Source organism: Eleutherodactylus coqui, chromosome 7, assembly GCF_035609145.1.
Source record: "Eleutherodactylus coqui strain aEleCoq1 chromosome 7, aEleCoq1.hap1, whole genome shotgun sequence".
Taxonomy (NCBI): domain Eukaryota; kingdom Metazoa; phylum Chordata; class Amphibia; order Anura; family Eleutherodactylidae; genus Eleutherodactylus; species Eleutherodactylus coqui.
The window spans coordinates 211896573-211918765 of record NC_089843.1 but is presented as its reverse complement, the minus strand read 5'-3'; the positions used below and the strand labels follow the sequence as shown (position 1 = coordinate 211918765).

Here is a 22193-nt window from a genome sequence, read left to right as displayed (position 1 = left end):
ATTTACTACTATTCATCTTCACAACTACAAGGAATATACAAGTATCGCACCCAATTCCATCATTTTAATTTGCTCCTAGTCATGAAGCACAACCACAGTGATAGGATAGAGCAGTGTAAGAGCAGCTGATAGATTAGAACTTGTTTTTTGTGGGATGCGTTTTATATATTTTTAATGGCACCACTCTGGGATACATATGATGTGTTGTAGAACTTTTAACCCCTTAGTGACGGAGCTTTTTTCCTTTTTTCCGTTTTCGTTTTTTCCTCCTTTTTTAAAAAATCGTAGCTCCTTTATTTATCCATCGACGTCGCTTGTTTTTTGCGGGACGAGTTGTATTTTTCAATGGCACTATTTATTGTACCATATAATGTACTGAAAAACTTTTAAAAAATTCTAAGCGGAAAGAAATGGAAAAAAAAACGACATTCTGCCATCTTTCCGTGCGTCTTGTTTCTACGGCGCACAAACGGCAACAAAATTGACCCAATAACTTTATTCTATGGGTCGGTACGATTACTACGATACCAAACTTATATCGTTTTTTTTTTTTGGCTGTACTACTCGTATTTTTTTTTTAAGATATTTAATTTTTAAAAATTATTTTCTGTGTCCATTTTCTGCGCACAATAACTTTATTTTTCTGTCGACATAGTTATGTGAGGGCTCATTTTGTGCGGTATGTCCTGTCGTTTCCGTTGGTACCATTTTCGCATACAATTGACTTTTTGATTGCTTTTTATTACATTTTTTCTCGGAGATAGGGTGACCAAAAAAGTGCATTTCAGGCGTTCTTTCTTTTTTTTTTTCGGACCACGTTCACAGTGCGAGTAAATAATACATTACTTTGATAGATCAGACTTTTACGGACGCAGCGATACCAAATACATATTTTTGGTTTATTATTTTGATTTTTTTTATTGCAAATATGGTAAAGGGCGTTTTTTTGAACTTATTACTTTTTTTTTAATAATTACTAAAACTTTATTGATCTTATTATTACACTTTCTTTTAGTCCTCCTAGAGGACCACAACCAGCGATGCTTTGATCGCTCCTGCAGTATGACATAATGCTTTAGCATTACGTCATACTGCTTTTTGACAGGCAGTCTATCAAGCCACACCACGGCATTGGCTTTATAGGCAGTCTGCTAAGGCAGCCCTGAGGCCTTTCAGAAGGCCTCCGGCTGCCATGACACCTGCACGGCTCCCCCGATCTCACTGTGGGTGAGGGGTTACGGGACCCCCGAACATTCTTCGGGGGATTTAAATGCCGCTGTCAGAATTGCTCGCGGGTGTCAGCTGTAACAAACAGCTGACGCCCGCGCTGTATGGAGGGAGATAGCGGCGCTATCTCCCTCCATACACGTCTTGCAACAGCAGGACGTAAAAACACTATTGGGCCGTCACTAAGGGGTTAATACATTTTTTTGTAGAGGAGGTGGAAAACCCATGAGAAACTTCACCGTTGGTTTTGGGTGATGTTTTTATGACATTCACCATTGAGTAAAAATAACACGATAACTTTCTCATCTGGATCAGCGCGATTACAGCGATCCAAGATAATATAGATTCAAAAAAATTTTTTTTTAGCACTTTTGCACAATAAAAACATGTTTTCAAAATACAACAATTGAATCCGCATCGCCACATTCCAAGACCCATGGTATTTTTATTTTTCTAGCAGCGGAGCTCTATGAGGGCTTGTTTTTTGCAGGAAGAGTTGTTTTCATTGGTACACGTTTGAGGTAAATGCGACTTTTGATTGCTTTTTATTGAGTTTTTTGGGAGGCAAACAAATGAAAAATATGAATTCTGGTTTTACTTTTAAAATTATTTTCACGGCGTTCAGCATGCAAAGGTAAATTACTACATATTTTCATTGCCCGGGTTGTTATGAACGCAGTAATACCGACTACGTGTTGCTTTTTTTTTTTTTAAAAAAGAGAAAATTATATTTAATTCATTAAAAAAAGGTTTTTGTGGGGAAAACTGCAAATCTTTTTTCTTTAAATGTAAATTTTTGCACTTTTTTGACACTATTTTTTAGTTGATCAAACGAACCTGAAGATATAGTAGTTCGGACTTATGTAATAAATTCTACAAAGCCTAGGACATCAGCCTATTAGACTCTGCCAAAGGAGGGGCCGAGTTACTTGGAGGACCTTGTCAGGTTTTCATCTGCCATGGAAACCCATTCTACCTTGCAAACGCACCGCAGGGTGCCAATCGGTGACGGAAAGAGCTCCCTTTCCCTGCCATCTGCTTACATGCTGCCAGGATCCAAGGTTTCTCTTTCCTGGTAGTTAGAGCAGGAGCCTGGCTGTCAGTAGTCAGCTAAGCCACCGGCTTAAAGAGATGTATGTGCAGGTTTAAAGTCCATTAGTGGGGTCAGTAAAAAGGCATATTGGCCGTCACTAACCGGTTAAGTCAAAATGTAAACCAACAAGGCAAAGATGTAGAATAATAATAAGTGTAGAATTAATTATATTAATATATTCCATATTGATGCATATTTTATATGTTTTTTCTCATTAGGAAATAAATTCTACTAGAACTTTAGTAGCATATTAAATAACATTCCAATATTGTGAAAAAAACCCAACAGTACCAGATTATAGAATTCAAGCAGGCAAGGTAGTTGTGAATTTTAGCATCAGTAACAAGCAAAATAAAAAAAGACCATGAAATTGGCCCTACAAGAAAAGTTTGGCCTCAACAGTTAATCGATGATTGGATTATATGCTACAAGACTTATCTAACTTATATGGCTGCCATTCCGATGGCTCCTACATAGATGCTCTATATTGGGGCTCATGGAGGGGCATCCCAAGAAGGAACTTCCTCTATAATGCCTTGTTATCTTGAAATCGCTTATGGATAGCGCTTGTGGTTGCGGGTCAACTCCTTTAATTCAGATCTGTTTTATCATCATCGAACAAACTATGACATCAGGAGATACTTTACCTGTTGTACAGCAGAATATCAGGAACCCAAACTTGATCAGAAGGAAAACGAAGAGTTTGTACTCCCGGGTACTCGGATTGGTCCCAGGTCAAATAGACGTCATTCCAGTACTGTTGAATAAACCATATAGAAGTGGTCATTTCTATGCATAGATGAGCTACTTACATTTAAATAATCGACTAATGTACACTTTACTCATATCGGTCTTATATGTGCACCACTAGCTAGTTAGCCATTTCTTTTGTAGCTGGCTATCTCTGGCCAAACCATTTATAACCATTTATAGCCCTGTGCCGGTCGCTGCACTGGCTGCCCGTTAAATACAGAATTCAATTTAAACTCACTACCTTCATCCACAAAGCCCTCCACAGTGCAGCGCCCCCCTATATCGCCTCCCTCATCTCAATCCATCAACCAGCCCAGGCTCTCCGCTCGGCAAACAAAACTAGACTGCACACCCCTCTAATTCGAACTTCTCATTCCCGCCTCCAAGACTTCTGCAGAGCAGCACCGGTCCTCTGGAACGCACTACCAAAGGCTACCCGAGCAATCCAGGACTCGCAGAACTTCAGGCGTGCTCTAAAAACACCCCTCTTCAGGGAGGCATACCGAATTCCCTAAACAAACCCCTCTGTACTCTGCCTGATAACATGCTCCCTGACCTACTGACTGCAATCCCTGCTAGCCATCATAAACCGCTCCTGCAGTCATACCGATTCTGCCGTCACACGGCTAAATGTCTGACCATTGTCTATGTGTATAGCATCCCTCACCCTCCACCTCCCCATACCACGCACATCTCCAGCCCTTTACCTTCTGTATCCCCCCATTACTTGTAGTATGTAAGCTCGTTGGAGCAGGACCCTCTCCCCTATTGTTTCCATCAGCTGATTACTTTGTAACCGTGGTTCTGTAATGTTTGTACTTTTGTCTTTCTGTATTCCCCTTGTCTATGTAAGCGCTGCGGAATATGTTGGCGCTATACAAATAAAGAATATTATTATTATTATTAACCAGACATTGCCTCCATGGGACTTCTATATGCTTGGATACGCAAACCATACCAAGCTACAATCAGCATCACCACATGGTGATGTGTCTCATATCAGACTATCGAGCCCGATATAACCAGGCCTGAATGAATAGCATTCAGCTATAATAGATGGTCTGGTATGTTGAATGCGTCCGCATTCTACATATCGGAGTTTACAGTAGATAAGTGCTCAAGCACCTACCACTGTGAGCCTCTCCGATGTCCAATATGGACTGATACCACACGGGGAATACTTAGGAAGCGGCCTGCGGTCTTGGCCATCACCCAGTAATAACAAATCATATATACTGGGTCCCCATGGACAACATCTAGGGCACATGCCCTGACACACCATTTGAAGTCTGTCTGTCCTATAGTGCAAGGGGCCCCAACTCCAGTCCTCAGGGACCACCAACAGGTCATGTTTTCAGGATATCCTACGGTAAGAACACCTGTGGCAATGTCTGAGGCACTGACAATAATTAGATCACCTGTTCAATACTGAGGAAATCCTGAAAACATGACCTGTTGGTGCTCCCTGAGGACTGGAGTTGGGGAACACTGCTATAGTGGATATCCTATACCTTGGGGAAGCATATCCGCTAATTTCAGTTAATGCCCCCCCCCCGTGCGCCCTTATTGGGGTTTGTGTTTTTAATTTAACCAAATAAAATGTAAATCTTTTAATCTTAGTCTACTCTGTGAAGGGCTTCAATTAGAAATAGACTACTGTCTCTGTGACGTGTATTAACCCTTTCCAATCCAATTTGTATCCTGGCTTTCCTAGGGGGCTTACTGTTTTTCTGCTGTTATACAACGGCGCTATATGCTGGCTAAAGCCAGTACTGCATGAGGTGACACGTTGGAGAGGCTCCGACAGCAGAGAGGCTGGCAATATATAGTAAGAGAACCCCGACGGACGTCTTCCAACATCGGAGCTGTACAGCTTTAAATCATAATGTCTTCAGACGTCAGACAGTGAATTGGAAAGGGTTAATAGTAAGAAACTACAACTTTAGGCTAAATTTATACCAGTTCTAGGGACTGAAAAAACATCTGCAAGCTATACCTTTTTGTTATTAGTTGTACTGAACAGTTAGGGCTGCAGGATTCTGATGTACAGTATATCTTGGGAAGGGTATGCCATAAGGACCTCCACTAAAGTCTATTGAATCATTGGTGCATACATTGGGAATGTATTGAGCCTTAACCCTTTACAATCCAAATGGATTCAGGGTTTCCTAGGGGGCTCTCTCTTTCTGCCATTATACAATAGTGCCATCTGCTGGATAGAGCGAGTACTGCGGTATGGGACATGCTGAAGAGGCCCCCAACAACAGAGCGGCCAGTAATATACAGTAAGAACACCCTGCCGGACGTCTTCCGACATCGGAGCTGTACAGTCTTCGATCAGAATGTCTTCAGACGTCAGACAGTGGATTGGAAAGGGCTAAGGAGCCGTATTTGTGCATGAAAAATAAACGCATGCAATATGCAGAGAATGGAAGCCATGGATGTCAGTAAGTTCATTCTCAGTAACGTTTTTTGCATGTGTGCCGAAAAATAAGACCTGCTCTATTTTATGGCGCATTTGCACACCAAGGGTCCCATTGACGTCTATGGAAGGCACGCAAATATGCTTGCAAATGTGCATTACGCTGCGCAATTTCGTGAAGGAGAGAACACACTTGGACCACTTTAGTATAGTTTTATATACTTGTGTGCACGTATGTGAAAAGACCATGCATGCACAAACAGTACAGAACTATGCGCCGATACATGTGAAAACCAGTCGTTCAATGCGCAAATACGCCCATGGGAAGCCACTAGAGATGAGCGAGTATACTCGCTAAAGGCAATTGCTCGAGCGAGCATTGCCTTTAGCGAGTACCTGCCTGCTCAAGACTGAAGGTTCGGGTGCCGGTGCGGGGGAGCGGTGAGTAGCGGCTGTCAGCAGGAGGGAGCGGGGGGGAGAGAGGGAGAGAGAGATCTCCCCTCCGTTCCGTCCGGCTCTCCGGTGCAGCTCCCTGCCCGCTGCCGGCACCCGAACCTGCAGTCTTGAGCGGGGGAGATACTCGCTAAAGGCAATGCTCGCTCGAGCAATTGCCTTTAGTGAGTATACTCGCTCATCTCTAGAAGCCACCCTTATCTGTTAGAACTAGCAAAAACTTTGAAACTTTTCTTTTCCTAAGATTTGAATAGCTTTTCTTCTGCTCACCCGTCTGTAGTATTTGTTCCGCATCACTGGATAGCTAACCTATCTTTAGTAAATTTAACAAAAATGTACATACTGCATTTTTTTTTACATTAAAGAGTGTATTGGACCATTACATAGCTGGGAGAAGCATTAACTTCAAGATAAACAAGCATTAAGCAGAGACCAAATCCGCAGCCCCCAGCAGGTTAATTACTATTAATGTTTTCAGTCAATGTATTTGGCTACACTTTATAGAGCAAATTGGCTCTGATATTAAAGCATTTGTGAAAAGTAGTATTACTGAATCCAATCATCAGCTTTAGTGCTTAATTAATTTCTCACATTGAATAATTTACTCCCACTAAATGACAGAATGCTTAAATAGCCTAAATAATTAAACACTTAACGGTTCACGTATACATATACTGCATAAATGGATTGTGTTCTTTAGAAGCATGTCACACTCCCCATAACAATGGCATGCTAATAGTAGGTGTTCAGAAGGGTATTTATGGCTCCTCAAGACATGAAGTGCTTCTTATATTACTCTTCTTCTTTATTCCCTACTCCAGTAAGAGGCGCAGCCATAAAAGGAGCATGAGTCCTCTACTGTATCTCTCTGCACCTTGGATTTAAAGGGGTTGTCCCGCGCCGAAACGGTTTTTTTTTTTTTTTCAACCCCCCCCCCGGTCGGCGCGAGACAACCCCGATGCAGGGAGGTAAAGGAAGCTTACCGGAGCGCTTACCTTAATCCCCGCGCTCCGGTGACTTCAATACTTACCGCTGAAGATGGCCGCCGGGATCCTCTGCCTCCGTGGACCGCAGCTCTTCTGTGCGGTCCATTGCCGATTCCAGCCTCCTGATTGGCTGGAATCGGCACGTGACGGGGCGGAGCTACACGGAGCTACACGGAGCCCCATAGAGAACAGGAGAAGACCTGGACTGCGCAAGCGCGGCTAATTTGGCCATCGGAGGGCGAAAATTAGTCGGCACCATGGAGACGAGGACGCCAGCAACGGAGCAGGTAAGTAAAAAACTTTTTATAACTTCTGTATGGCTCATAATTAATGCACGATGTACATTACAAAGTGCATTATTATGGCCATACAGAAGTGTATAGACCCACTTGCTGCCGCGGGACAACCCCTTTAATGCTGAGGCATATGCAGCGTCCATGAGCAGGCCCACAACCAAGGAGACAGCGGCGTAGAGAAAGGCCTTGTCACGAGTGGCTCTAATATCTCCTCTCCAGGGGGTAGCTCGGGACCCGACCACAGTACTGCTGGGGGAGATCACAGGAGTAGTAACTGGGGGTTACCTTACATCCAGTTGTCATTCGTGACCCCAACGTTCTGTCCTTTGCGGCGGATCTTGCAGACACAATAAAATAGTCCACACAAATGGCTACTTTCTGAACAAGAACTGGGAACAGTCTTGGTACAACAGGGAGGATTCTCAGAGTATCTGGATAATCCACAGTCCAAGTTATCTGTGAAATTCCTCTCCTGCAAACTCTCTGTCTACCGGTTAACACTCACTCTCATTTTCTCTTCTTCTCGCTATGAAGCAGTTCGTTCTTCTCTTGGCGCTCAGCCAAAGCACCAAGGTCTCCTGGGTAGAATGGGCCCAGGTTGAGTGTAAATAAGTTGCTCGGCTTCCTCCATATTGCTCCACACGCCCGCCGATTTCATGGATTCTCTGCCAGACGTCTTCCATTCATTGCCTAACTAACTTACTGACTCACTTACTTTGCATTCTTGCAAACACATATACATAGCATGATTACATGACCACAAAAGACACACACAAAATGATACATTTTCCAGACAGGACTAGACATACCAGGCATTAACCAAATGCATGCCACTGACAAGACATTGACACAAGACAGACATAGAACATTATGAAGGGCCCTACTAATTCTAGCCCAGTACACATACAGAGTTTTTTCTATCAGACTCTTTATGAACTCCACAGAAACAAAATGTGCCATGCTCTACTTGCCCCAATAGAATTATGGAACTGTCTAAAAGAAAAGCTGTTTTAAAGGGTTTTTCCAAGTACTTCTTACATTGGGGACACATTTACAAGCGCTGCAGCAGTCGCATGTTTTTTTTTACCTGTATGTCTGCTGTAGCAAATAGGTCGGTGATGTTTCATAAACCTGCCTCGGGTTTCTACATTAGAAGCCCATGTGACAGGTTTACGGGATGTCACCAGGCCTTCTGGCAAGGTGACGTCTTCTGTACAGATGCCATTGCACCGCAGCGCCGTTTCGGGGGTCATGGAGAGTATGTATATATTTTTATAGTTTTGTGCATGGGGAGCCCAAAACTATATGAAATCAATAACTCATAGGTGGTGCAGGGGTGCAGTCGCACCTGGGCCCAGGAGCCTTAGGGGGCCCATAAAGTCTCTCTTGCCCATATGGCAAACCAATTCTATCAATGAATATGCGCCGGGACCCATGCCGTCTGAATGGGTGCACAAACGTTTGATTTGTGCGCCGTTCACTAATTTTATCTCTCCCAACATAGCATATATCATCTGGCCGTGAAAATGGCCGGTTAATATATGCTCGTGGGAAAGAAGCCTTACCAAGTATGAATGAAAAGGAGTTACCTCTTGGGAACATACTGATTGTACCTGCAGAGATCCAGCTCATAGGAAGTCTTTAGAGTAATGCTTCCTGGGGGAAAGAAATCAGCAAAATAGCTCTTTCTAGAAGTTGACCATTGCCTCTAATAAAGACCCATTTACATGGAACGATTTTCATTTAAAAAAATAATTTAAAAGAGCGAAAATGACCGATAATCGTTCAGTGTAAACGTGGCCAACGGTTGAACGATGAATCGTTTGCTTTTCGTTCATCATTGGAGTTGAGCGAACATACTCTGCTGAGGTTGATGCTCGTTCGAGTATCAAACCGTGTTCGACCCCGCCCCAGTTTTTGGCTCCTCCCCACTGTGACGTTCCCGTTTTTGGCCCCTCCCTGCCGTGACAGAGAGAGAGAGAGACAGACAGAGAGAGAGACAGAGAGACACACAGAGAGACAGAGAGAGAGAGAGAGACACAGAGACACAGAGAGAGAGACAGAGAGAGAGACAGAGACACAGAGAGAGAGAGACAAAGACACAGAGAGAGACAGAGACACAGAGAGAGAGAGACAGAGGCACAGAGAGAGAGAGAGGAAGAGAGACAGAGACACAGAGGGACACAGAGAGAGACAGAGAGATGGAGAGATAGAGAGAGAGACAGAGAGAGAAACAGAGAGAGAGAAAAACAAACCTAAAAAAAAAAAAGCTCGGCACCCGATGTCCCACATACAAAAAAATGCTCAAGTTGAATAACGCGGACTCGAGCATTTGGGTGCTCGCGCATCTCTATTCATCATTCATTTAATGCAGCATAAAGATCATCGTTGACTCGTTTACTAATCGTTTAGTTGAACTACCGATCGTTCAGCCGTTCTCAATCACATGTACAGCGAATGTGAACGACTGAATGATTTCTCGCCTGAACGAGCCAACGATATATATCCTATATAACAGGCTGCCCGAGCGGACGAGCTAAACAAGAAATCAGCTTGTCTGAACGGACCCTAAACCAGGGTTGGAAAGGTCCCTGACTGCACCCTTTGCTGGTCAGCTGCAGAGGGAGAGCTCACAGAAAGGAGTATTGTTCATGTCCGCAGGGAGCAGGTGAACTCTAGACCAGTCAGACACAGACAGGTGATCTGTCCCAAGAGCTCCACCCCCGCCCGACACTTCCCATTGCAAAGAACGATTGGGGAGGAGACGAGAGGGGAGCCTGCGATGGGGAGAGAGGGGAAATAGGTGATGGTATGGTGAGTTCGGTGCATATGCACCAGACCCCATGCTGTGTGAACGGGCACACAAACGTTAGATTTGTCCACCCGTTCACGAGCTTCTATGGCCCAGATGGAAGCGTACATTGGCCGGCAGTGAAAATGCCGGCCAATATATGCTCGTGAGAAAGAAGCCTAAGTGATTGAGAACAGCTGAACGATCAGTATTTAATAGAGATGAGCGAGCCTACTCGCTAAGGCAAATTACTCGAGCGAGTATTGCCTTATGCGAGTACCTGCCCACTCGTCTCTAAAGATTTGGGTGCCGGCGGGGGTAAGCAGTGAGTTGCAGGAGTGAGCAGGGGTGGAATAGAGAGAGAACTTCCCCCCGTTCCTCCCCGCCGCTCCCCGCCAGCACCCGAATCTTTAGAGACAAGCGGGCAGATACTCGCATAAGGCACTACTCGCTCGAGTAGTTTGCCTTAGCGAGTATGCTCGCTCATCTCTAGTATTTAAACTAAACGATTAGTGAACGAGCCAACTATGGTTTTCATGCCTGCATAAAATGAATGATGAATGAAAAGTGAACAAATTACTGTTCAATCGTTGGTTGCATTTACACTGAATAATTATCATTCACTTACGCTTGTTTGAACCATTTTTTGAAGATTCTGTGAAAGAGGGCCTGTAGGTTGCGTTACATGCATATAATGTCTTCCCTTCTGATCCAATCTCAGGCTCTGTAGCTCCAGTATATGTAGTAGGATCTATGGGTGGTCTTTGAACACATGTTCTGTAAATCATTACTGATGGACCCTATAGCTAGCCATTCTCTTGGCTTGGCCTATTTTAGGTGTGGGTGTGTTGTAGCATCAGGATTACTGGCGCCATACTTGGACCTCCCACAGTTTATCTAGACCAAACTTGGATCAATAGGAGCCGGAGGTGATCTAAATTAGTTTCAGATGAACCTTGACCTTTGACATAGTTTTACTAAACAGCTTAATTATGTCAATAGACATCCATTACATGGCCCAGCATTAATCAGGTTAAAACAATTTGCGATGAAATATAATCAAATCTCATTCTGAGATGATCATTTTAACTGCTTTATTATAGTGCAGAAACTAAAGAAAACTGGGATGTCGTTAAATATGGGTTTTAATTGTGCTGTAATTTTGTAATTCACCAGTAAGATATAATTATTGTCTTAAATAAAACCTGGAAAGTAATTTACTGCATTAAAGAAAAGCTAATTACCTGAAAGTGCGGTACTTACAATTTGTAGCCATGCATTTGTAATCAGAACCTGGTTCTTTTCATCCTGGAAGAGAGAGAATAAATCACTGTGATGCTGATTACTAATAAGACATTGGAAATGGCAGGGATTTCACTTAAAGGGAATCTGTCAACTACTTAGGGGTGAAGTCACACGAACGTATATCGGCTCGGTTTTCACGCCGAGCCGATATACGTTGTCCTCGTGTGCAGGGGGGAGGATGGAAGAGCCAGAAGCAGGAACTGAGCTCCCGGCCCCCTCTCCGCCTCCTCTCCGCCCCTCTGCACTATTTTTAATGGGAAGAGGCGGGGCGGGGCTAAGTTCTGTGAATTAGCCCCGCCCCGTCCCACCTTTCCCCATTGCAAGTAGTGCAGAGGGGCGGAGAGGAGGCAGAGAGGGGGGCGGGAGCTCAGTTCCTGCACTTGGCTCTTCCATCCTCCCCCCTCTGCACACGAGGACAATGTATATCGGCTCGGCGTGAAAACCGAGCCGATATACGTTCGTGTGACTTTACCCTAAGGCTGCATTCCCACGAACGTATATCGGCTCGGTTTTCACGCCGAGCTGATATACGTCGTCCTCATGTGCAGGGGGGGAGGATGGAAGAGCCAGGAGCAGGAACTGAGCTCCCGCCCCCTCTCCGCTCCTCTGCACTATTTGCAATGGGGAGAGGTGGAACGGGGCGGGGCTAATTCTCAGCACTTAGCCCCGCCCCGTCCCACATCCTTTCATTGCAAATAGTGCAGAGGGGCGTAGAGGAGGAAGAGAGGGGGTGGGAGCTCAGTTCCTGCTCCTGGCTCTTCCATCCTCCCCCCCTGCACATGAGGACGACGTATATCAGCTCGGCGTGAAAACCGAGCCGATATACGTTCGTGGGAATGCAGCCTTAAGTCCTATGAGCTAAGCCTATGGGCTACAAGTAGGCGACCCGCCGAGTCTCAGGATGTTGGTATTATACTGACCTCCCCCAGTGTCGCTGCTGGTCAATGCATTGAGCAGCACTGCTAAATAGTCCTCCATTAACTTTATAATGGGAAGACTACTTACAACCCAATGCACTGAGCATTGTGTTCCAGCGCTGGTACCAGGGAAACAATGGGGAAACTAAGTATAAGGGCCTATTTAGGCGTCCGTATATCGGCCGGGTTTTTATGCCCAGCCGATATACGATGTCCCTCTCTGCAGGGAAGGAAGCGGGATGGGAGCAGTGCACTGAGCTCCCGTCCCCTCTCTGCCCCTCGCCATTGCAAATAGTGACGAGGGGCGGAGAGGGAGCAGGAGCTCAGTGCACTGCTCCCGGTTCGGCTCGTCTCCTCCCCCTCAGAGAGGGGCAGTGTATTTCGGCCAGGTGTGAAAACCGAGCCGATATACACACATCTGAATAAGCCCTAACACTTACATTCCCAGATTCAACGGGTCGCCTACTTTTAGCCCATAAGCTTAGCTCATAGGACTAAAGTAGGTGACGGGGTCCTTTTAACCCCTTTCATAGATGTGACAAGTTTAATGTGGATTTGTTAGTAACAAAATTTGTATTATTCAGAACAGAGAGGACTTTAACCCCTTAAGGACGTGGCCTATTTTGGTGTTGAGGACGCAACGATTTTTGGGGGATTTTCATCCCCATTTTTAAAGAGTCATAACTTTTTTATTTTCCGGTCAACACAGTCATGTGAAGGCTTGTTTTTTTGCGTGGCGAACTGTAGTTTTTATTGGTGCATAGATTATATTGTGAAACTTTTATACATTTTTTATGATAGCAGGGAGAGAAAACACTTCAATTCTGCCATTGTTTTTGGGTTGTTTTTTTTTTTTTACAGCATTAGGGCTTACTTACACAAGCGTATATACACTTCCATCTGAGCAATCCCCCCTTACCTCCCTCTTACTGGCTCTCTGCTTCTCTCCTCCCTTCCGAGTGGTTTGCAATGGGAATGGACGGGACAGGGGTGGAGCTAAACCCCCGCCTCTCTCCGTCCCTTGTCTATGGCCAGCAATGGGAGTGGGCGGTACAAAGTGGAGCTTAGCTCCGCCTAGTTCTGCCCACTCCCATTGCAAACCCCAGAGTGGAGGAGAGAGGTAAAGAGCCAGTGAGGGGGAGGAAAGAGGGGAACTGCTTAAATGGAAGCGTATATACACTTGTGTAAATAAGCCCTTAATCATGCAGCATAAATGACACAATACATTTATTCTGCAGGTCAGTACGATTGCAATGATACCAACATTTTTTTTTTTTAGGTTTTTGCATGTTTCTGCAATGAAAACCCTCTTTTTGAAAAAAAAAATTTCTTCTAAATCGTTGCATTCAAAGTCCTATAACTTTTACATTTTTTAATGGATGAAGCTCTGTGAGGGCTTGTTTTTTGTGTGACGAGCTGTAGCTTTTATGGGTACCATATTAGGGTACATATGGCTTTTTTGATCACTTTTATTGCGTTTTTTGGGATGCAAAATGAAAAAAATAAGCAATTTTAGTTTTTTTTTAACACTTTTTGCCATGGAGGATAAAAAGTGTTTTCAACTTGTTGTATGAGTAATTAAAGATATGATGCTACCAAATATGTGGGATTTTAATTTAAAAAAATTTATACTAATTGGGGAAAAGGCACAAAAAAAGTAATTTTTTTAATTTTACATTTTTTTTTTAATTTTACACTTTTTATGCCCCTGTAGGGGACTTGATGCATAACACCTATGATCGCTATGATAAAGCATTGCAGGACTTCTGTTCTGCAATGCCTTATCGCTTGTTATAGTGATCATAGGCACTGGCAAAGCAGAACGCCTGTATCTGGCAACCCGTTGGCCCTCTGCGATTATGCCACAAAGGGAGTGCCTTCGCTCTGTGAAATCTTTACACACTGCGAGCTATATAGATCACAGCGTGTAAGGGATTAACAGTGGGGGGGGGGTCGCTGTCCTGATGCACCCCCACTGTTGCAGCAGGAGGTTGGCTATCGGTGACAGCCAGCTCCTATGGCAGCTCTTCTGATCTTGCAGCATCCACATGTGTTAAGTACACCGCTGCCATGTGACCTAACGTCATATGGTGTTAAGGGGTTAAGGTCGGATTCACTCTCTCCCCTCGCTCCCCCCCCCTTGCTCACCGCCGTCCTCCCACATAGTGCTCGGTCGAGTAATGAGTTACTTGACAAGACCGATGCTCGATCGAGCATCAAACTTAAACGAGCGTGCTCGCTCATCTCTAATCACCGTAGATTACATATTTTGGACTTGGATTACTTTTTTGTGTTACAATTTTATTTCCACCGTTACTCATCACCACTGAAAATGCAGTTCTAAGGTTATATTCTTGTGGGACGCGCTGGATCCATAAACCTGAAAAACACACAGACTGCACCTTGTTGCAGTGCTAAACAATAAAGCTAACTGCAACAAAGGCAAACACCATGCCTAATGAACCTTACAAGAAAAAGGACCTGCCTAAATGCAGGTAACCCGTCCTGATAAGGACAAACCTGACCACGTGCCTTAGCCACTAGTTAACCCTACATAGGACAGGGGAATAACACAGAAAACAAAGAGGAAAAGGAAAACAAACGCAGTACTTAATTTTAGATGCCACTGGTCAATAGGAGATCCAGAATCAGCTCTCACTGCAGTCACAGTCAGAGGGAGACTTAAGAATTGACAGCAGCAATTCAGCTGAGAATCAGACCACACTAAATAGCCCAGACAAATACTCACAGGCGAGATCAAACACAAACCTATACCACTCCCACCAGAGCCTGGAGATGCAGAAACACCTACAAAACCAGTGCTAGACTATCAGAAAGGGAGTGACCCCCCGAACCGCCACAACATTTTTTTTTGCCGTGCAGGGTAAATGGTATGTTCATTTTATTGTACAGGTGATTACGGACACAGCGACACCAAACATGCATTTTTTATTCATTTTTAAAATCGTTAAGTGGGCAAAAATGGGTTTTTATACACATCTTTTTTTTTTTACACATTTTTTATGACTTTGCAGGGAACTTGAACCCGCAGTCATACGATTGCTACGATAATACATTGCAGTACGTCTGTATTGCATTGTATTATCCCTATTGCTAGTGATCATATGCCATGGCAGACACAGACACCAGGCAATGGCAACCCATCAGCTCTCCACTATGACATCCCTCTGCGGACCCTTTACATGTCGGGATCAACAAGGGTTGACAGTAGGGATCCGTGAGAACAGCAATCCCTGCTGCTGGCTCCCTCTACAGATAGCACGGGCAATAGCTTTTTTTCGTGATTTTCATGGCCACAAAACGGGACAAGAACACGCCCATGGGTCTAAGCCCTAAGATATAAAACCTCTAAAAAGGGAAAACTCTGAGAAAACTAAAAGCTTGTAGTGAACTTTGCTTTGGAGGCTTGGAGTTCTGTACAGACAATTTTAAGTACCGTGATGCCGTAACCTTCTGGGCATTTGTAAAAAAAAAAAAAAGGAAAAAAAGACAAAACCCAAAAACTAAAATTATGAAAGTTTTTTTGAAATAATTTCGCCAACTTGACTAGTTGTGTAAAAGCAATGCCTAATGATGTTCCTCAGTCCATGCAGTAAGTAGGATGCCTTTTAGAATAACCGTGCCTTACAGTATTACTACTGAATGCATCATCCAGAAATCCTTTGCTGGTAAATGAAGCGTACATTTTGTTTTTGCTAAGAGAAAGCAAATATTGTAATGCAAAGGCATAACTGTCTGAGAATGTTAGCATACACAAAAAGAAGCAGACAGTAGTTTCTGCGTAAGAAGAGCAAGCTTCATGTAGGTCGCTCGTACAAGACATTTTATATTGCATCCATGGAGTAAAACAAGTAAAGCGTTAATAATGTTACGTAAAAGTCTTTTAAATAGCAGATGGTATCGGTATGGATCTCTACACACGAAAAAAACACATTTCAAGTGGCAGACAGTGTTGACCTCCAGGCACCAATACTCTGCTACCAGCTTGCAATGAACAATTCCACACTAATATTGTTACTTTATATTTAAAGAGCCACAATAGGCTTTTACTCTTTTTATAAGTCAGGGTCCAGATGAGACTCCCGCCGGTCCTAATGGTAGCCATTCTGCATTGCCGGCTTGCACTCATAATTGATTGGGGTCCCATTATAATGATGTAGGTTGGGTATATCTGAGATCTGTGGCCCCTAGACGACTTCATTTCATGCCCAATCAGACCTCACAGAATCAATCTTGTTAATTCTTATTACGTTTGTAGTAATACATTTGAAATGACTTTAAATCCTTTGGTTGCAGCTTTTTCTCTTTACTGACTGCATTGTATATTCTTTAATAATGTCTTCACCAGACGTAGATGTTATTAGCATGTGTCTAATATTCGGAGCATCTGCCGCAATAGGCTTTTACTCTTTTTTTTATAAGTCAGGGTCCAGATGAGACTCCCGCCGGTCCTAATGGTAGCCATTCTCCATTGCCGGCTTGCACTCATAATTGATTGGGGTCCCATTATAATGTTGTGCGTTGGGTATATCTGAGATCTGTGGCTCCTAGACGACTTCAATTTATGCCCAATCAGACGTCATAGAATCAATCCTGTTAATTCTTATCATGTTTGTAGTAATACATTTGAAATGACTTTAAATCATTTGGTTGCAGCTTTTTCTCTTTACTGACTGCATTGTATATTCTTTAATAATGTCTTCACCAGACGTAGATGTTATTAGCATGTGTCTAATATTCGGAGCATCTGCCACAATAGGCTTTTACTCTTTTTATAAGTCAGGGTCCAGATGAGACTCCCGCCGGTCCTAATGGTAGCCATTCTGCATTGTCGTCTTGCACTCATAATTGATTGGGGTCCCATTATAATGATGTAGGTTGGGTATATCTGAGATCTGTGGCTCCTAGACGACTTCAATTCTTGCCCAATCAGACCTCATAGAATCAATCCTGTTAATTCTTATCACATTTGTAGTAATACATTTGAAATTACTTTAAATCATTTGGTTGCAGCTTTTTCTCTTTACTGACTGCATTGTATATTCTTTAATAATGTCTTCACCAGACGTAGATGTTATTAGCATGTGTCTAATATTCGGAACATCTGCCATCATTGTCTTGCGACAGCTGTTACAAAATCTGTACCTCAAAATGTCACTGTAAGCGCTTCCTCATAACGAGTGCTGGAGCTCAGTAACGATGCACATGCAACATATTCTTAACGATGCCGTATAATATTGTCAATTACTGTTGCCCACTTCGCCAGCCAAGGGTTGACATATAAAAGTTAATCTGATTACGTATTAAATGCTCTTTCAGAATCACATCATTAGTTGCGAACCATTGATGGAACCAAGTGGCCAAGAAGCACCATGGGCTCACCGCCATTGCCACGTTCATTTGCATAGCACAGACTCTCCCAGCCAATGGCACCTACTGGCTGCTGTGATTTATAAAGAGCGTCCAATAGATGCTAGGGGGTTATTAAACTGTTACTATTGTTATGGATAGAACATGGTGCAAAAAAATGATGGTAATCAGTTCCAGTAGGCGCGTCAAAAAATTGTGCCTATTACAACCAATGGTTTCCTATGGGTTTCTTCAGACAAACAATTTTTTGACGCTCCTAAAAAATTGCACTGTTATTTCAATGGCCAACTTTCTTTTGCGTCAAAAAATTAAGGTCTTGTCCTATCTTTTGACGGTACAATGCAGGAGGCTCCATAGGTTCCTACAGGAGTCTATGGGAGCCAGATGAATAAAGGAGGTGGAGGGGGTTTAACAGCGGCTAGCGCTGTTAAACAATGATAGGTGCCTCTAGTGATGCATTTAAGGTGATTTAAGTAGTTCTGCTGACTGAGGGATTTTGGGGCCGTGGTGTCAGTTCACTGCAAGACGCCGCAGCCAGCCGTGAAAAATCACAAAGAATAGACGCGCCTTGATCGCGGCTATTCTTCGTTTATGTGAATTTATGCTCCGATAGTGGTGTTTTTTAGCGCGGCTATTAGGGCGTCAAAATGACTCTCACATGAAGGGGGCCTAGGGAGCTAATTTCACAAATGATTCTCAACAACATTGCTCTGTTTACATTTTGGGAGGAATTCTTGCTTAAGGCTGCATTCCCATGAACATTTTCACGCCGAGCCGATATACGTCGTCCTCATCTGCAGGGGGGAGGATGGAAGAGCCAGGAGCAGGAACTGAGCTCCCGCCCCCCTCTCTGCCTCCTCTCCGCCCCTCTGCACTCTTTGCAACGGGGAGAGGCGGGGCGGGGGCGGGGCTAATTCTCAGAACTTAGTCCCACCCCCGTCCAGCCTCCTTTCATGACTACTGACAGCCAGGCTCCTGCTCTAATCTCAAGATTCTGCAAAACCCTAGATCCTGGCAGTTTAACCCACAATCAATAGGGACTGCAGCATATAACCAGATGACAAAGGAAGGGGGATCCTTCTGTCCCCCATCGGCACCTCTAAGTGATTGTAAAGTACCAATAGGTTCCCATGTGACTCGGAAGCCTGACAAAGGACTCCATGGGTGCCCTGTAACTCAACCTATTAGACCTGTGCTCCGGCAGAGTCCAATAGGCTGTTGTCATAGCTTAGTGGAATGTACTATGAAAGCAATGCTATTTGCTATCCTAGCGATCAACTATTGGATTTTAAAGTCTCATTAAAAACTAAAAATAGTGCAAAAAAAAAAAAGATCTATGGGCATGTAGATTCAGGTGCCGGGGGGAGGGAGCAGCATGAATTACAAATCATCTCTGAGGCTGTATTATTCACATGGGTGATTTTCCAGGGTGAGTTGTGCCCAATTCCGAGATGTATAAAACTCACATAGAAAAAGCACTCATTCATTTGGATCGATAATCCGAGTTTCAAAAATCACTCCATGTCCTATTCTTGTCCAATTAGGTGTCTATGTTCTCTCCGATGCGAGTTGCATTTGAGAATCTTGGGTGCAACTTCCTCTCACCTGTGTGCATACAGCCTAAGGTTTCATTCACATGAGCGCATATCAGATGCCAATGGATTCATTGGATTCCAATGCATCAGATCACATGGGTGTATTTCTGAGATGTAAAAACGCCCAGGCAAGCCAATATAGCACCGGATGTTTTAACGACGAGCCCAAAAGATAGTTCTGGAACTATGTGTTGGGCTGAGAATACATCGGCCGCTGCATGGGCTCCTATGGGAGTCCATGGCAGCGGCCGTAGGTGAGAGGCAGTTTAGTAGCGTGGCTGCTAAACTCCCTCCCTCTGCTCTCCTCCCTCTGTGCAGGCTCACCTCTGTTCCTCCCCACTCGTTCTGTGCAATGGGAGGGGGCGGGATGGGGCGGAGCTAAGTGCCTGCCCTCTCCCTGCCCCTTGTCCATAGCCATCAATAGGAGGAGGAGGGGAGAACCGACGCTTAGCTCTGCCCCCGCCCCACCCTATCCCATTGCACAGAACGAGGGGGGAGGAACAAGAGGTGAGCCTGCGCCTCACCAGGCCATATTAAATGGCGCACAAATGTTTGATTTCAGCAGATTTTTCACTAACAACATAGCATATATCGGCTGGCCGTTTTCAATCGGCTGTGGGATCTTTTGTCTAAATGACCCCTCTGGCAATCTGCCAGACTAAACTGGTGAACAAAGGACACAGATTTTTTGGGGGGTTTTTTTTAGGAAAAACAGAGGTATTGGACTTATGCAAAATGATTGATTGATTGATTTGGCAAATTTGGCCAATCATGCCGAGCCCTTCTGTTTAGCGTCAACCACAGGAGATCTCTTACTGTCGGATCATACTGTATCTTGGACACACAGCAGTCTGCTGTTGTCAATCATTTCTAGTTTTTTTTTACCAAATGATCGTCCCCTGAAAAGACCAAAATTGTCTATTTTAGGTGAATTTAATGTGTATGGGCTCCTTTAGACAGGGCAAGAGCAAACTTGATTACTTATTTAAAGGGGTTGTCCCGCGAAAGCAAGTGGGGTCATACACTTCTGTATGGCCATATTAATGCACTTTGTAATGTACATCGTGCATTAAATATGAGCCATACAGAAGTTATTCACTTACCTGCTCCGTTGCTAGCGTCCCCGTCTCCATGGTGCCGTCTAATTTCAGCGTCTAATCTCCCGATTAGACGCGCTTGCGCAGTCCGGTCTTCTCCCTTCTGAATGGGGCCGCTCGTGCTGGAGAGCTGCTCCTCGTAGCTCCGCCCCGTCACGTGTGCCGATTCCAGCCAATCAGGAGGCTGGAATCGGCAATGGACCGCACAGAGCCCATGGTGCACCATGGGAGAAGACCTGCGGTCCACAGTGGGTGAAGATCCCGGTAAGTAAGAAGTCACCGGAGCGCGGGGATTCGGGTAAGTACTATCCGTTTTTTTTTTAAACCCCTGCATCGGGTTTGTCTCGCGCTGAACGGGGGGCTATTGAAAAAAAAGCAAACCCGTTTCGGCGCGGGACAACCCCTTTAACATTACTGTTGCTTCTTTATTCATTTTGACTGTTTGCTTTAAAATGTACCGCTGACTTACACCTTCGATACATTCTATCTAGATCAGTCCCTCTCTCCTTGCCTGGTACATATAGACCCCAGAGGTCTTCTCTTTTCTATCCGCACAGTCTGGATTGGACAAACTATTGGCAGATTTGCCAGCACATAATTATATACGCCTGGCATTATTCTGCAAAACACCAGTGATTGTCTAGGCTCTACCTCTAACTTGGTGCCCTCTATGTCTCAATGGAATATTTCTGAAATTTTCAAAAACTGAAATCCTTGTGTTTCCTCCATCTACTAACCTACCTAAACTTGATATTTCCTTTTCAGTATGTGGTAGGATGAGCGTATTCTAACTCCATATTTGGTCCTTGTTTTGTGGACCATAATTCGGAACTAATGTAAATCTATGGATCTATTCACATGGCTGCATTTTTCACAGCTGTGTTTCAAAACACAACATATTGGTATTATTTTCTATTGGACAAATACAGTATTTACCCAAAATAAAACCAAGCAGAGGCAAATACTGATGGAATGTCATCTGTAACATGTCTGTATTGAGGATCCGTATTGCCCATATTAGATTAAACTCAGACTGTCCAAGGTGAAGCATGGATGGTGCAAATTTAATGCCTATGGTCTGGGATTGTGGAAAATCATATACATTTTGGAATGGGGTACTAGAGATAATTAAAGACTATATCTTGTCGATATTGGTCGTAATTCCAGAATTAGTATATTGGGTAGTGTTGATGGGCTTGATGCGCACACTGTTTTGGAAATTCAGAGAGCATTGTTACTGTTGACGGTCAGCTGACAGAAATGACTGATATCTGACAAGTATGGAGCGAACTCTGCTGCAAAGTTCACTGCAACACCCTTTGCGATACTTTGACGCGTATTATTTACGTCATACGGTCAGGGAGCGGTTAAATATAATAGCTACTTGAATTTAAATAAGCAATTTAAATTCTACCGTATTAAGGCGGCTCTTAGGGTGACTACCCACTAGCGTTTTTTTTACTGCGAAATTCGCAGAGTTTTTTTTTTCTGCAAGGGTCTTTGGGCTATGGGACATGTAAAGCTAAAATCGCGATCGCGCAAAATGGTGATTTTGCATGATCGCGATGTTAACATTAGAAGTCCCATAGACCCCTGCAGAAAAAAAACGCTGCGAATTTCGCAGTGAAAAAAAACGCTAGTGGGTAGTCACCCTTACACAGGGGAATTGTCATTGCACATTGTTCGCTCAACTTTGCCGTGAGCCACGCAATGCCCATAGCCTATTGATTTGTATTGGGCCACTCAAGCCAGCTCAAAAAAATCTTGGTGCGTATTAAGTGCGCATGCATAGTGCAAGGAGATTGGTTCCTGCAGAAAGTATGCATGTCATTACGTACTTTCTATGTGCCGGCGTGTGAGACTCTTG

General features: G+C 44.0%; 1 protein-coding gene across 1 annotated transcript in view; it reads right to left on the bottom strand.

Annotated features, from left to right (window-relative positions):
* The window catches only part of LOC136573667 (neuronal acetylcholine receptor subunit alpha-7-like), a 132611-nt gene that overhangs the window by 97690 nt on the left and 12728 nt on the right, over window positions 1-22193 (bottom strand). Inside the window, exons 3-4 of the mRNA XM_066574928.1 lie at window positions 11285-11329; window positions 2968-3077 (exon numbers count right to left, since the gene is read on the bottom strand). Coding sequence (XP_066431025.1) covers window positions 2968-3077; window positions 11285-11329 — 155 coding nt within the window. The remainder of the gene's footprint in view (window positions 1-2967; window positions 3078-11284; window positions 11330-22193) is intronic.